Consider the following 14734-nt stretch of genomic DNA (forward strand, 5'->3'; position numbering starts at 1 on the left):
TGTCAGTACGTTCGGGTCAGTGTAATCAAGCCATCGCAAGTACGCACTGGAGGCAGCCAGGCCTGAGTGAGGGTGAGAAGACGCCGTTCGGCGACTCTGCGGCACAAACAAGACCGGGGAGACGGCTGGGCGAGCGTCGGGCGGTACAGCGCAAGCTCAAGCCCTAGTAGCAGTCCTTGTGCGCGTACAGCAGGCGTCAGACGGAGCGGAGAGGAGGCGAGGAGCGGGCGAGGTCTTGACGAAGAGAGGAGGCGAGGGAAGCGCGGACTGCGGTCACGTGCGGCGAAAGGCATCGAGGATGAAGACGAGCGAGAGAACGATGCGATGCAGCGAGTATAGTAGAACAACAAGGACTCCGACTGTAAGCAAGAGAACCATGCGAGAGACCGCCACCCCTCAGGCGGACCCCTTCTTCGCGTCCTCCATCTTCCGCACGGCCTCAGCCATCTCCAGCCTCCCCTGCCGGACGGCCGCAGCATTCTCCTCGTCCGTCGGTCGCTTGACAGGCTTGTCGCCAGGGTGGCCGACTGCTGCCGCTGGCCTGACGCCTCCTCCCGCCACGGCAGCCGCACCGGGCTTCGTCCACCTCGTCTCGGGCGCGAGAGCCGCGGCCTGCTGCACCCTTGCCCACTTCTGCACCCACGTCCCCTCGCCTAGCTGCGTGGTGAAGGAGGCGGGCGTGTTGCGGTCGGGGCCCGTCCAGAGCGGTTCGGGCGGACGAGGAGCCGAGGGACGGGCGATCCAGAATGGGTGCGCCTCGGTACTGAAGACGTAGTCGTCGAGGGACATGAAGTCGCGAGGCGAGAACTGCGCAAGACAAGCCGGGTGAGCGTGCGGAGCACGAGGGACGGAGCAAGATGGTACGCACGAGGAGGTAGTAGTACTTGAGCGTTTCTCTGCGGGAAAAACGACGTCAGTGTCGTTTACAGGAGCTTGCAGCAGACTGGAGCGCGCAACACACCCGAGTACGAAACTCTCCATCGAGTCGTCGCGCGAGGACGGTAACATCTGGGTGTTCCGGATGGTGCCGCTGTAGACGTGGAAGCAAGCTCGTCAGCCCTTCTCCAGCATCAGAAGGAAACGTCGGCCACTCACAAGCCCGACTCGGTGATCGCATGCTGTACCCAATGCACAAACATCTTCCATCCCTCGTCCTGCCACTTGCGGTTGCCCGTGATGCGCCACATGTAGAAGACGGATTCGATGGTCTCGGGTCGGCCAATTTGGCGCTTGTTTTGCGAGCGGACGCCGACGGGAGAGCCGCGAGGAGAACGGCTGAGAAGAAGGAGTTTGGGAAGGTCAGCTTCGAACGGCGGAGACGAGGATACACCTTGGAACGTACACCTTGCCAGCGCCGTCTGAGTGCAAGGAGCTGGTCAGTAACGTTCGCTGGAGAAAGAGAGGGCGAGCGCACCAGGCCGGTCGATGACGACGAAGCGCGAAGGCTCATCCCGCTCATAGAAAAGCGTGGATTCGCCGCCGACGCCTGTCGCAGACGATTCGTACACCCACGTGCAGGCGTTCGTGACCTGTACATCCTCGCGAGTCAGCTCAGAAGGATATGGAAAGAACCGGGAAGACGCACATTCACGCCAGCTCTCAGGTCGTGCGGGCGGTCGAGCAACTTGGCGCCGAGTCCGAGCCTGCAAAACGTAGCATCAGCGCATGCCTGAAGTGAGAGGGCTTGGGAGCACTCACATTCCGCCAGCGAAGCAAGTGAGGTGCTGCAACTCGGGCTTCCAGCTCCCGTAGCTCATCGAGCCGATGATGGTCATGTCGTTTCTGCCGGGCACGACCTCGACAGGCCGTACGAGGTACTCGTACGCCGAGTCAATCGCCTCGCGGTACATGCGCGGGTATTGGTCGAGCGAGAAGTGCGTAAGTTGCGCTTGCTTGATCTGCAAAGCGAGGCAGTCAGCTTGTTTCGCAGCGAGACGGCAGGCGGGACTTACGAGGTACTCGTAGTAAGAGTCTGCGAGCCCGCCAAACGTATACTCGCCCTGAAGGCTGGAAGTGTAGGCCGGATCGAATTGCGAGGGAAGGAGAGTGCCGAGTCGACCTCGCCAGAGAGGTCCTGCCGCTGCCTTCGGGTCCGTCGGTCGAGGCTGAGCAGGCGACATGTGCTTGTCGAGCGTGTCCATTGCTCGTTGGGCCTGCCGAGCAGTCGAGATCAGCAATGCTCGAACGGTGACAGCAGAGGCGTGCTCACCGCTCGGTAGTACGTCTCGTCGCCCGTCAACTGGCTCAACCTCGTCATCTCGAGCGTCATGCTCCCCACCTCCGCCAACGTCAACCGTCCCGTCCTCTGTCCATCCGGATTCGTGCCGATCGCATACCGCGCAAGAGGCAGCCCGTACTCGGTCGCGAAAGCAGGGAGGAGCCAATAGCCCAATTCGGTCGCGCGGTCGAGCATGAGCGGGTCGCCGGAGAGTTCGAAAGCGGAGAGGAGGCCGCCGAGGTAGCGAATTGTCGTTTCGAACCAGGGAATCGTGGTCGGACTGTGCTGGTCCTTCTCCTTCCCCAGTCGCGAGTCCACCCACCCTTGCGCAGGCGGCTGCTCCGACCCGTCCGCCTTGTCTGGATCCGCAACATCCATGTCCTCGAGGTCGGGCAGGTCTGTCGAGAACGTGCGCGAGCCGGACGGGACGAGGTAGGTAAAGTCGATTTGCGAGACGTGTTCGCGCGCGAAGTTGTATTCGTGCGACATGTTCATCATGAGAAGCGTGTCAAGACTGTCGACGATTGTCGCGCCCCAGCCTGCGTCGAACAATGGTCAGCCGGCGAGTCGAAGAGAAGAAAAGCCACACGCACCGTTGTAGTTGTCCGACCATAGGTTCGAGACGGGCGCGAGCTCGTCATGCCCCCACGCATGCTTCGAGTAACCCTCCCAAGCATGCATGAACGCCCTCTTGACCCACTCCCTCCGACGCGTCTCCTCGACCACCCTTTCCTCCTCGCTCGCGCCGGACTCGTCCACCACTTCGTCCGCCTGTACCCTCCGCATCTTCTTCTCGCCCACCTTTCCCGTACCCAACTCGGCAGCCGCGAACTGCTTAGGCGGGACCCACCCCGCCTCAGTTCCCAACTTCAACACACCGCGATCAACCATCTTCGGCCGACCAGTGCGCTCATCGAATCCCACTCCCCTTCCAAGCGTCCACTTCCGTCCGTCCGGCGCGCGACCCGCAACTTTCGCCGCGTACTCGAAAGCTTTGAGCAGGTACCGCGCAGGCGGGTTCGTCCGCTCAGGCGGCGGAGCAACCTCTTTCCACCCTTCGTCTTCGCCTCCAAACCGCTCAGGACTCAACCATTCACGGCCGCGGAAGCGCTTGTCGGCTACGTGTGCCCAGGGGTCAGGGTCAGAAGGAGGAACGGGTCGAGGAGGTTTGATGAATTGCGAGAGGTCGACGATGGGGAGTTGGGCTTCGTCGAGCGTCGGGCGGGCGATGGGAGCAGTAGTCGTCGTCGAGGTGCGAGGAGAGGAGGTAGGGGATGCAGTTGCGGGCGCTTCGCCGTAGAAGATGCCGCGGTGAGGGTCGTTACCGCCTGCGTGAGCGGGAGCGGGAGTCGAGGAGGAGGCGGAGAGGGGTGGAGGGGCGTGCCAGGGTCGTTGTGAGGGTTGCGCCCAGGCTTCGTGACTGTAAGGAGCGTGTCAGCAAGCGCAAGAGAAGGAGAATAGCCCGGCGAACGAGGGAATCGTTCTCCGACATCGTCGAGGAGGAGAACCGGACGCACATCAAGTACACGAGCGTGAGTCCCGCCAATCCAAGCAGCACCCTCCCTCTCCCACCACGTCCCCTCCTCAACTCAGCAACAGATGCAGCCCAACCCATCCCTCCACCCGCGTTCGCGCCGAACTGCTCAGGCCCGTCGACCGCGTACCCAACCTCTCCTTCCGGGTCTCGGTCGTCGTCGTAGGGACGCTTTTGGCGCTCGGAGTAGGCCGTGCGTTGGCTGGGCGAGTCCGAGCGCGGGATGGGCTGGTATGAGGGATGGTGTGGGGGAAACGAGGAGGAGAAGGGACGGATGGGGCGCGACTGAGCGGGTTCCGCGTGTCCGTCGTGGTCCGTAGGGCCCATCCCGTCGTCCACTGCAGTCACAGGAGCTGTAATGAGCGTGTGAGCGAGCTGAGGTCGCCAAGTGCGTCTGTTCGGTGAAGTCGGCGGCGATTCCTCGCTGGCAGCGTCCTCGTTCGACTTGGAGATGTTGCTGTGTGCGTCTGCCACTGCTAGGCTCTCCTCTGTACGAGTATGCGGCTCAGCGAGAGAGAGGGGAGTGCTGTGACAGGGGGACCTCCTCCTCGACCTGTCAACCCGGACCTCCCTCACTCTTCCCACTCGCTCACACCGCTCGAGGCTGCTATCCACCGCCAGCCATGGCGACACAGACGCCCACACTCAGCGCCATCGAACGACTGCCCCTCGAAGTCCTCCTCGCCGTCTCACAGCACCTCCCTCACCCGCGCCCGCTCATCCACCTCGCCTCGGCATCGCCCGCGCTCTACGCACAACTAGCGCCTGTCGTACACTCCGCCGTCACGCTCGCCACTCGCGCGCAGCTCGATGCGTTCGTCGATCAAGCACCTCGGGTCGTCAAGGCGCGCACTCGCCGACTTACACTCGACAAGTCCGCGCCACCCTGGTCCTTCGCCGACGTCGAACGCGCACTCGACGCAGTAGAAGAGCTAGACGCACTTCGCTTGACAGGCGTCGCTCTGTCGCTCTCAGAGACAGTGGCGCTCCTCGCCCAGTCGCGAAAAGCAGTCGCTTCGCTCGACTCGCTCGTCCTAGACTCTGCTCAGGCAAGTCCTGGAAATGCACGCGCACACGCATTGCTGCCCTGGACGAGCGACGGAGCGAGGGGTGATACCCTCCCGTCCGCTCCTCCTGCACTCGCACGCACTCGGTCCCTCTCGCCCGCTCCCAAGCCGAGCCAGGGACCGGACTCTACTGCTGCCCCAGCGCACGTGCTGCTCCGAGCTTGCCTCGCGAACTGTCCGAGCCTGCGCAGTCTCCGACTCGCAAACTTGCCTTTGCCTGCTTCTGCTCTTTGCGATACCTTCGAGGGGTCCGCGAGCTCCAGCATTCGCATGAGGGATACGAGGTTGCACAAGTTGGAGTTGGAGGAGGTGCATCTTGAGGATGAGGACTTGCGGGAGGTGTTGAAGATGGCGGAGGGATCGCTCGAGGTGCTCAAGGTCGTCAAGTGCTCGGGATACTCGGGCAACGGGCTCGTCGAGGCGCTCAAGATGCACGGGAGACGGCTGCGCAAGCTCGAGGTCGTCGTTCCGGAATCGACGTCGATTCGACGGCCATCTCCTCCGCCAAGTCCTCCCCGCTCTCCGCCTCACTCTCCAGTTCGCTCGCCTATCCGCTTAGCTCCTCTACACCTCTCGAATTCCCCATACGCACTCGACGCCGCTCTCCCTCATCTCCCAAACTTGACGCACCTCGCCCTCTCCGGCTCAGCGCTCGTCTCCCCCTCCACACCCGCCTCGCTTTCGACGACAACGCCGCACCTCCGCTCTCTCTCACTCTCGCAACACGCGCTCATCAAGCCCGCGCACCTCATCGCGCTCGTTCGCGACGGGTCAAGCCGACTCCCTCATCTGCGACACCTCGCCCTGCACCCTCCCTCTGCTCCGACCGATTCGGACTGCCTCCCGCCTTGTTCCTCCGACCACGACGATCGCGCCATCGCAGACCTGTGGACCGCCTGTCTCGCTTCGGACGTCGAACTCGTCGGTCCGCCGTTTGAGCGAGTGAAGGAGCGGTTGGAGTGGGCTACGACCGAGGCTGCGCGCGTGGCCGTTGCGGATAGTCAGGGTGGGACAGGGAAGAGGAGGAAGCGGCCGTCGTTGGCTGTTTAGATGGATGGATTGCAATTCGACGAGGCGGTGCACCCGCTTGTCCTTGGTCCGATCGCGGCTTGGCTTCGTTCCGTTCTCTTCGCCTTCAAAGGCTACAAACTTGCTAAGCCTTGGGTGATTACAAAGCGAGTAATGGCAGCACAGCAGCACACGCACCTCGTCAGCGCACACGGCGTCCAGCTCGCGCATCTCTCGACTCGCGACGATGACGGAGTATTGCTCTTCGAGGGGACAGTTCACCTTGCACTCGCGTCTCGCGGGACTGGCGGGGCGACTTCAACACGCCGACGGGTCCCCCCTCCGCCGCCGCCTCGATTTGGCGAGTCGACAGCCGCACTCTCTCCTCCTCCTTACGCCGAATCCTCGCCCTCCACCTCGACTCCGACAGAATGGCTCGTCCTGACTCTCACGACTCCGACGGACCCATCACCCTCCTTCTCGATGCCCATCTCGCTCTCCAACTCGTCCGCGCGAATCGAAGCCGTGCCCCCCTCGTCGTACATCCTCCCAAACACAATCGACGTCCTCGGCCCAGCGACTTCTCCTTCGTTCTTGCGCGGAGAGGTAGATGAGAAACAGGTGCAGAACGGGTGGATAAAGCTCACGCTCCCGAGCGCGGGCGTCGAGCCAGAGACGAGGGAGACGTTCGAGGCGGCCCTTTACGGGCTCTATCGAGGCGAGGGATCGGCCAACTCGTCGAGGAGCGCCTCGCCGCAACCTAATCAGCTGTATCTCGTCGATGAGAACTCGGGGAGGGTGATCGGGCAACTCGAGGGTGGGGCACACTTGAAGGAGGACGAGGCGGTCGCGAGCGGGCGGATGCAGGATGCGTCTACCCCTCTGTCAGGTGGGAAAGCAACCGACATCGACGGCCACGAAGCAGTCGTGATCGACTCGCTCGTCCCAACCGGTTCAAGTGCGAGTGCGGAAGGACACGGCGGCACGATCACCTACTCGGTCAAACCCGTCTCAGCGTACAACCCCGCGGCGAACCCCTCGAACTCGTCCATCATCAGCGCAGCCAACACCGTCTCACACGGGATCGTCGTCGGATCCGAGTTGCTCTCTCGCGCGTTCGAGCGCGGGGCAGGGAAATACGTCGCTTCGAGGCCTGCGACGCAGACCCCGCTTGTCTTCAAAGATTCGACGCGCGGTGCATTTGAGAAGGGGAGTAGGTGGACGCAGCAGGCTTCGGTGTATAGCGGCAAGGCGGCGGGCGCAGTTGCGAACATGGCGGGCAAGCTGGGCGAGAGGATTGGAAAGGCCACGGGTGTGCAGAGTGCGTGTGAAGGCATTCTATCCGTCCATTCCATGAGTTCGGAAACTGACGCCGCGATCCGTCGCAGGCAGTCCAGGTGGCCAGGCTCCGACGGGCTGGAAAAAAGCCGTCGCGTCGACCCTGGTGGCCGTCAACACCGTCGCCGACCACCTCGAGACCGGGTGCGTTCCTTCATCTCTCCCTCCATAGACCGATTTCGCTGACTTTACTCGTCGAACAGCGGCAAAGCCCTTGTCGACTCGGGCACAAAGTCCGCGAGTCAGGTTATCCACCACAAGTATGGCGCTGAAGCGAGGGGAGTCGTAGACAACGTCGGTTCAAGCGTGAAGCGTACGTTGTCTCTCGCTACATCCGCTTGTCAGACCGCTGACGTTCTGATCGAGACGCAGACGTTGCGCTCGTTTACGTCGAGTGCGTGCCGTCCCTCTCCCTTCCCGCAACTTCACTACTGACCGGTGTCTCGTTCTCCAGCGCCCGCGGAATCGGCCGTCGAGCCCTCGTCCAAGCCGTCGGCAAATCAGCTATTAAAGCTCGCATGGTCCGTTCCCCTTCCTCCTCCCCCTCTCTCGTCACCGCTGACTCGTCGTGAATGACAGGCGGACGGCTCCACTCTGTATCTGACAAACGAGCAAGGAGAGTTGAAGCAGATTGAGGACGTTGCGGCGCGGGAGCAGGCGGAGAGGGAGAAGAGCGGATTCGCCGGCGAGGGCTCGTACGCTGGAGGGGTGCAGGGCGCGTCGACTGCGGTGCAGTATGGGGCGGGCGGCGCGGTGGAGAAGCGGTGATGAGCGGACTGAGGAGCGTTGGAATGCACTCGAGGCATGACTTGTAGTATCCCTTGGCTCGTACTTAGCTGTACCACTCTTTCCGTACACGCAACATTGTAGCACTCGACGACTCGCATACACGATACCGGACGAACGATGCGAGTTGCAGAAGCGAGAAACGAAAGGGATGCGAGGGGTATCGACGTGCGCGAAACGATAGCGAGGGTATAACGGCTCATCTGAGCGAGCGTAACAGGCTGCCTCAACCACCGACCAGCTCCAATCCTGTATCCGGATCCCGCCTCTCACCTTGTGGAGTCGCCGCTATTACGTTCCTCCCCTCCTCCTTCTCCTCCCGCCTCTTGCCTCCTACCCTGCCTTCCTCATCCTCATCATCCGCGCATCCACAATCATACACGTCCCGCAGATTGACGCCACAGTCGAACTCGGGTTTGCCGAGGCGCAGGTTGACGAGGTTGTGTAGGTGGCAGAGGTAGAGGGAGGCGGAGCCGCGAGAGGAGGTCTGCGGATACGGATCAGGTCAGTCATTGATCTGTCCCTTGCATCTCGCTGCCCATGTGAGAACCGATGAGTGAGAAGACGAGGACGAGCGAAACTGACCTGAGGTGGGTGCTTCTTCAGGAGTTGCTGGAACTCCGCTGCGCACTGCGAAGCCAAGGTTGTCAGTTCTGGTCTTCTGTAGAAGTGTTGGAAGGGTGACGCACCTCGCCGCAAGGGTACAGCCGCGAGAAGAGGTAGAGAAACGACTTGAACGTGTCGCGCTCGTTCTCCGTCGGCTTCTCGGGAAAGCGGGCGGCCATCGTGTGTAGCAGTTTCTGCGGAAGTAGCGTTAGCTTGATAGAAAGAATAAAAGTCGGAAGCTTGACGCACCCAAGACGCCCGACCTAGTTCAGCTCTGCCAGGAGACAAAGGTCAGCTTGACGCCTAGCGCTCGGGAGCCCAGACTACGCACTTTGCCGTCGCGTTCCCCAGCTTTGGCATGATCACGTCTCCATGCTTGAGCGAATCTGCAACGTCCTCCTCCCAGCCCTTCGAACTTGTCTGCGCAAACGCCTCTCTGCCCTCGTTCGTCCGCCCGTTCGATCCGTACACGAGTCCGACACTCCCCGGTGCCCAGAGTGCGTTGTGCGCGTCTGGCGAGTCGAACGACGAGCGCAAAGCGAGCGCCGAGAGAACGAGGAGGATGAGGGCGGCTCCGACGATGGCGAGCGGGAAGCGGTGTTGGCTGAGCAGGCGGATCATGCCATGCAGAGCACTCTGAGCAGCACAGCAGCCCTTCCAGCGGCAGTCGACGAGGTGGTCGCTGCCAGATCCGCATGCTCTCCCTCGTCCATCTCACTCGCTCCCGCTGCTCTCGCTCTCTGCTTCTTCTTCGAGGATGTCGCTGGACTGGTACGACAACTTTATCGACAAGGTGCAGGGCACGCCGTCGTGGCAGCCCGCGCAGGAGCAGGTGCGCCCGCCCGGCACCGCCGTCGCCTCCCCACATCCTCGCGAGTCGTCGAAGCCAGCGCTGACACGCTCGAGGACAGGTCTTGACAGAGCCGTACACCTACCTCGCCTCGATCCCGGGCAAGGAGGTGCGCTCGGCGCTCATCGCGGCGTTCAACCAGTGGATGGGTGTCGCAGACGTCGATCTCGAGATTGTCAAGAGAGTCGTCGGGATGCTGCACACGGCCAGCCTGCTGTGCGCTCTCGAGACACTCTCGCTGTCCAGCAATACCGGGTGCTCACGATCCGCGTCGATTCCCGCAGGATGGACGACGTCGAGGACGACTCGCACCTCCGTCGAGGCATGCCTGGTCAGTCCCCGATCTCCGAGCCGCTTCTCATCGCAGTGACTGATCCCGTGCGCCGTCCTGCAGTCGCACACAAGATCTACGGGATCCCCCAGACGATCAACTCGGCCAACTATGTCTACTTTCTCGCGTTTCAAGAACTCCAGCGGATACACCCGCGGCCGGGCATCAAGGTCGAAGAGATGGTCACCGGTGGGTTCGCCTCAACCTTGTCGAAGCCTTGGAGACTGACGCGATCCCCGCAGAGGAGCTGCTGAACCTGCATCGCGGCCAAGGGATGGACCTCTTCTGGCGCGAGAACTTGATCTGCCCGACAGAACCGGAGTACATCGACATGGTCAACAACAGTGCGTCGTGCGAGTCTATTCTATACGGCGTGCGCTGACTCGGTCGGGATCGCAGAGACGGGAGGACTGTTCCGCATCGCGATCAAGTTGATGATGGCCGCTTCGCCTGCAGCACCACGGTGCGCTGGCTTAATTCCGCTCGCATAGATTAGGACTGACGATTGTGCTCCCAGAGATTACGTCCCGCTCGCCAACCTGATCGGCATCATCTTCCAGATTCGCGACGACTACGTGAACCTGCAATCGGTCGAGGTGCGTTTTCCGCTCGCTCCGAGCTGCCCAAAGTTGCTCATACATCATTCTTACAGTACGCAAACAACAAGGGCTTCTGCGAAGACTTCTCCGAAGGCAAATTCTCCTTCCCCATCGTCCACTCGATCCGCTCCGACACCTCGAACCGCCAAATCCTCAACATCCTCCGCGAGCGGCCCTCTTCTCCCGGTCCGAAAGAGTACGCTGTCAGCTACATGGAGACGCGGACGGGCTCCTTCGCGTACACGCGCGAGGTGTTGCGCAAGTTGACGCAGCAGGCGAGGGATGAGGTTGCGCGGCTGGGAGGGAACAGAGGCGTCGAGGCGATTCTCGACAAGCTTGTGTTGGAGGAACCGCAGGCGAGGGCGACTGGCGTTGAGGGCGAGGCGATGGAGAGGAAGCTGGAGGAGGTTGTCAAGAGCAAACCGGTCAAGGCGGTGACGAACGGCGTCAATGGCGTCCATGCGCACGAGCTTCCCAAAGTCTGAATGTAGCCGTCTTCTCTCTCGTTATACCCTCGACTACTGTACAGCATTGGCATCGCTTGTATCCTCCACACGAGGCAACCCAAACCTTCGTGCCTTCGAAACGTGGAACCTGATTTCGACAACACGACAACGATGCATATCTACGGAGTCCGCTAGCACCACAAGGACGACTTGCTCACACGTGAGAGCCTCGCAACCGCTTCTCCTCCTCACGAGTCGCCCCGCTCCTCAACGTCGACCCAATAGTCGTGCTGCACCGCGAACCACTGCGACTTGACGTGCCACGGCTCCTTGTCGTCGAGAGTGCCGTCGACGGCGCGGCCGGGCAGCTTGTGAGGCGAGTTGGGCTGGTTTCGAGGCGTGAAGGAGAAACGGTACTTCCAGAGGAGCGTCGGGAGAACCTTGGTGATCTCCATCAGGGAGATGTTCTGTTTCATGTCACGGGTTAGTCGCCAGAAAGGCGGAAGCAGGACAGGAGAGACGCACTTTGCCGATACAGACGCGCGAACCGCTACCGAACGTGATCAAGTTCCGCTCCATCACCTTCTTCTCCTCCTCGGTCGCCTCAAGCCATCGCTCAGGGCGGAAGACGGCGGTGTCAGGGCCAAAAGCCTCGGTGCGGCGATGGAAGACGAAGGGCGACATGGCGACCTGGGTACCGGGCGCATAGTAGCGACCGGCGAGGACGGCGCCTTCCTTCGGTACGACACGGGGGAGGGTCCAGGGTACAGCCGGATGAAGTCGGAGGGTTTCCTTCAGGCAGGACTGAAAGTAGGAGAGCTTGGTGCCATCGCTGTACTTGATTGGGAGGGAGAGGAGGCCGGAGTCGAAGGCGTTTTCGATCTCGCGCATGACCTTGGCGTACACGGCGGGGTCGCGGACGATGAAGTAGAGGAGGGCGCGCATCGTCTGCGAAGGTAGTAAGCGGTCAGAACGAGGTACGGCAGACTAACAAAAGCAGAGGCGGTCTACGCACAACGGCGGTCGTGTCGGATCCGGCGCCGAGAATGCTGCTCGCAGCGACCTCGATCTGGCGAATCGAGTACGGCGACCCGTCCGCATTCTTCGCCATGACGAGCTTGCTCAGCATGTCCCGCCGCGGCTCGTCACCCGTCTCGTACGCCTTCTTGATCTGCTCGAGCCGGTCCTTGACTGCCTTCGACGACTTGGACGCAAGAGCTTGAGGACCTTGTGCGCCGACTTTCCAGTTGCAAAAAGCGATGAGCGGGAGACCGGCCCATGGTTGCGTGCCTGCGCAAGACGAGTCAGCGCTTTGAGAGGGATAGTACAGGAAGCTGCACTCGCCGCAGAGGCAACAAACGTCGACGAAGGCTTCGAGCATGGGTAAGAAGCCCTGTGTGTCCTTGCCCGCCTTGCAAAGCCCGAAAGTTCCGCCGAAGGCAAGCTCGCCAATCACGTCCATCGCCAAGAGCTGCATCATCTCGCCCATGTCGACAGTACCCTTTCCCTTGCCGGCGACAATCGCCTTGTCGAAATTTGCGACCAAGTCGTCGAGGCATGAGTCGACGTGCTCCTCGAGGTCGACGAGCAGGGTCATCGTGTAGGCTGGCGACTCGGCACGACGCATCAAAGCGTGGCTGTGGTTGTCTAGAATGGACATGAGCGAGGGCTTGTCGGCGCGCTGCACGGATGCTGTCAGCGCGAGGGATGTCGAATTATCGGAGCAGGAGGGACGCACGAAGTAGCTGTAGAAAGACGTCTTCTCGAACTTGCCGCCGTACCGGTAGATCTCGCCGATGACGGAGGGGTCGACGAGCGAGACCATGTTCCGCGAGACGCGGACTGCGGCGCCGTGCTTGTCGTGCTGCTCGGCGAGTTTCCAGCCCATGTCGTAGGAGAGTGCTCGATTGCTCATCCAGCTGCCGAGACCCAGGCGTGCGGAGAGCGGTCCTGGAACGTCCGCGAGAGGCGAGAAGAAGGCATTGTAGACGGCCCACGAGGCGAGCGAGGCTAAGACGGTGAGGCCGAGCGACAGCGCGAGGTGCTCTGAGGCGAGGTCGAGAACCTGAGCGAGCGACATGTGTCGAAGCAGCGTCCTGCAGAAGCAGAAAAGAAAGAAAGCTGCTGGCTTCGACGGCGGGGACAATCGAGGGGCACCACCTCTTGGTCTCCTCCACGAGCGCGGAAGAGCATCTACCTCGTCGCAGAAAGGGCCGAACAATTCATTCGGCCGACGAGCGTGCAGTTGACCTTGATTCTCCTCGCTGTCGCACATCGAGCAGCGAGTCTGCGAGCAACCGTCCAAGCGAACGTCGGAAAGCAATTCCCCCAAGATCCCCGCCGGGCCCTCAGCTTCCGCCTCCCTGCGTCGCTGCCGTACGCTGCAATGTCGACCAGGGCATCCTCGGGTCCCACACTTGACGGCTGCCGAGCGCTAGTCGGTTAATGCTGAGGAGGTCAGGCGAGGCGGGAAGTACGTTGCGAGCTCTACGGTGAGCGCAGAGTGGCAAGGCAGGCATTTGAATGAAGACAGCTCGAAACATGCCAGCTCGCAACAGTTGTCGCAGCGAGGCGTGGCGGGCTGAGGTCAAGCGTGAGCTCGAGGAGGAGGTTGGACCTGAGCGCGACGCAACACCGCAGAACAAGGTCAGTCTCGCCGTTGCTGGCTCGCGTGACAGTCTGAGCAACAGTCTAGGCTGGCCGAGCGGCCCGCTGACCCGCCCTTTCACCTTTCTCTCCCCCTCCTGATCCTCATCACTCCTCGGCGCAACCTCCGCGACGACACCCTCTGGCCTGCTTCGCTTACTCGCATCCACAACAGACATGCTCTACTTGGTCGGTCTCGGTCTCCACGACGAGAAGGATGTGACAGTGCGAGGGATGGAGGCCATCAAGGGCAGCGAGCGGGTCTACCTCGAGGCGTACACCTCGATTCTGGGAGTCGGGAAGGAGCGGCTGGTGCGTTGGATAAATTTACTTTCGTCTGAGTCTAGCTGACCTCCTTGACGTCCTTAGGATGCGTTCTACGGCAAGGACATCGTGGTTGCGGACCGGGATATGGTCGAGATGGACTCGGATGAGATCCTGCGGGACGCAGACAAGGTCGATGTGGCATTCTTAGTCGTCGGTGATCCCTTCGGGTGCGTGCGCGGCTGTACAGCGCCCGAATCCCAGCTCACGGCTTGCCTGCCGCAGCGCAACGACGCACGCCGACCTCCTCCTCCGCGCGGATGCCCTCTCGATCCCCTACACCGTCATTCACAACGCCTCTGTCATGAACGCCGTCGGAGCGCTCGGCCTTGCACTCTACAATTACGGCCAGACCGTCTCGATCCCGTTCTTTACCGACTCGTGGCGGCCGGACAGCTGGCTCGAGCGCGTGAGGGAGAACATGCGGCTTGGCTTGCACACGCTGTGCTTGCTGGATATCAAAGTCAAGGAGCAGAGCGAGGAGAACTTGGCGCGGTGCGTTCCGAAGCTCTTCCCTCTCCCGCTCTTGCGCTGACCGAGTTTGTCCATCGCAGAGGCCGCAAGATCTACGAGCCCCCTCGGTACATGTCCGTCCCAACCGCCATCTCCCAACTCCTCTCGCTCCTCGAAGACTCCTCCCCCTCTGCCTCTTCCGACTCCTCCCCCTCACTCGCCTCCGCCGACTCCCTCGACCCCTCAACCACACTCGCAATCTCCGCCTCGCGCGTCGGCGCCCCCTCTCAGAGATTCGTCGCTGGCACCCTCGCAGAACTGAGCGAGTTGGACGAAGAGGCGTTCGGAGGCCCGCTGCATAGTTTCGTGATTGTCGGACGGAGGTTCCATGCGCTCGAGAGGGACTTTGCGGGCAGGTGGGCAGTGGACAGGGAGAGGTGGAATGAGGTGAGCAATACGGTGTATGCTGTCAGGGACTAGGATGGAGACGGGTTGGAATAGACTTGCTACTATCCACGGCTGCGAGAG

At 61.7% G+C, this 14734-nt stretch overlaps 7 protein-coding genes across 7 annotated transcripts; 4 read left to right on the forward strand and 3 right to left on the reverse strand.

Annotated features, from left to right (window-relative positions):
* Positions 1–396: 396 nt before the first annotated feature.
* RHTO_02500 (class I alpha-mannosidase, glycoside hydrolase family 47 protein) lies at positions 397–4079 on the reverse strand (the record flags this gene model as incomplete). The annotated part of the gene is made up of 12 exons (XM_016416174.1): positions 397–807; positions 869–896; positions 962–1030; positions 1096–1275; positions 1343–1358; positions 1415–1529; positions 1586–1643; positions 1699–1898; positions 1953–2153; positions 2210–2757; positions 2812–3638; positions 3736–4079. 12 exons carry the CDS (start codon positions 4077–4079, stop codon positions 397–399), a joined length of 2997 nt encoding a protein of 998 aa, XP_016271671.1.
* Positions 4080–4375: 296 nt separating this feature from the next.
* On the forward strand, positions 4376–5869 carry RHTO_02501 (uncharacterized protein; the record flags this gene model as incomplete). Its single annotated transcript, XM_016416175.1, has 1 exon — positions 4376–5869. One exon carries the CDS (start codon positions 4376–4378, stop codon positions 5867–5869), a length of 1494 nt encoding a protein of 497 aa, XP_016271672.1.
* Positions 5870–6001: 132 nt separating this feature from the next.
* On the forward strand, positions 6002–7933 carry RHTO_02502 (Spg20 protein; the record flags this gene model as incomplete). Its single annotated transcript, XM_016416176.1, has 6 exons — positions 6002–7148; positions 7216–7309; positions 7369–7478; positions 7538–7559; positions 7620–7686; positions 7745–7933. 6 exons carry the CDS (start codon positions 6002–6004, stop codon positions 7931–7933), a joined length of 1629 nt encoding a protein of 542 aa, XP_016271673.1.
* Positions 7934–8177: 244 nt separating this feature from the next.
* Positions 8178–9178, reverse strand: RHTO_02503 (FAD dependent sulfhydryl oxidase Erv2; the record flags this gene model as incomplete). The annotated part of the gene is made up of 5 exons (XM_016416177.1): positions 8178–8438; positions 8537–8581; positions 8641–8751; positions 8807–8831; positions 8889–9178. 5 exons carry the CDS (start codon positions 9176–9178, stop codon positions 8178–8180), a joined length of 732 nt encoding a protein of 243 aa, XP_016271674.1.
* A 136-nt stretch (positions 9179–9314) lies between these two features.
* Positions 9315–10822, forward strand: RHTO_02504 (geranylgeranyl diphosphate synthase, type III; the record flags this gene model as incomplete). Its single annotated transcript, XM_016416178.1, has 8 exons — positions 9315–9389; positions 9469–9623; positions 9692–9738; positions 9802–9927; positions 9981–10082; positions 10138–10201; positions 10256–10334; positions 10391–10822. The coding sequence occupies 8 exons, from the start codon at positions 9315–9317 to the stop codon at positions 10820–10822; spliced, it is 1080 nt and encodes a 359-aa protein (XP_016271675.1).
* A 209-nt stretch (positions 10823–11031) lies between these two features.
* On the reverse strand, positions 11032–12863 carry RHTO_02505 (cytochrome P450; the record flags this gene model as incomplete). Its single annotated transcript, XM_016416179.1, has 4 exons — positions 11032–11250; positions 11309–11731; positions 11799–12464; positions 12522–12863. 4 exons carry the CDS (start codon positions 12861–12863, stop codon positions 11032–11034), a joined length of 1650 nt encoding a protein of 549 aa, XP_016271676.1.
* Positions 12864–13606: 743 nt separating this feature from the next.
* RHTO_02506 (diphthine synthase) lies at positions 13607–14686 on the forward strand (the record flags this gene model as incomplete). The annotated part of the gene is made up of 4 exons (XM_016416180.1): positions 13607–13741; positions 13799–13923; positions 13979–14248; positions 14308–14686. The coding sequence occupies 4 exons, from the start codon at positions 13607–13609 to the stop codon at positions 14684–14686; spliced, it is 909 nt and encodes a 302-aa protein (XP_016271677.1).
* Between the last annotated feature and the right edge of the window lie 48 nt (positions 14687–14734).

Source organism: Rhodotorula toruloides (genome assembly GCF_000320785.1).
Source record: "Rhodotorula toruloides NP11 unplaced genomic scaffold Scaffold19, whole genome shotgun sequence".
In the NCBI taxonomy this organism is placed as follows: Eukaryota; Fungi; Basidiomycota; class Microbotryomycetes; order Sporidiobolales; family Sporidiobolaceae; genus Rhodotorula; species Rhodotorula toruloides.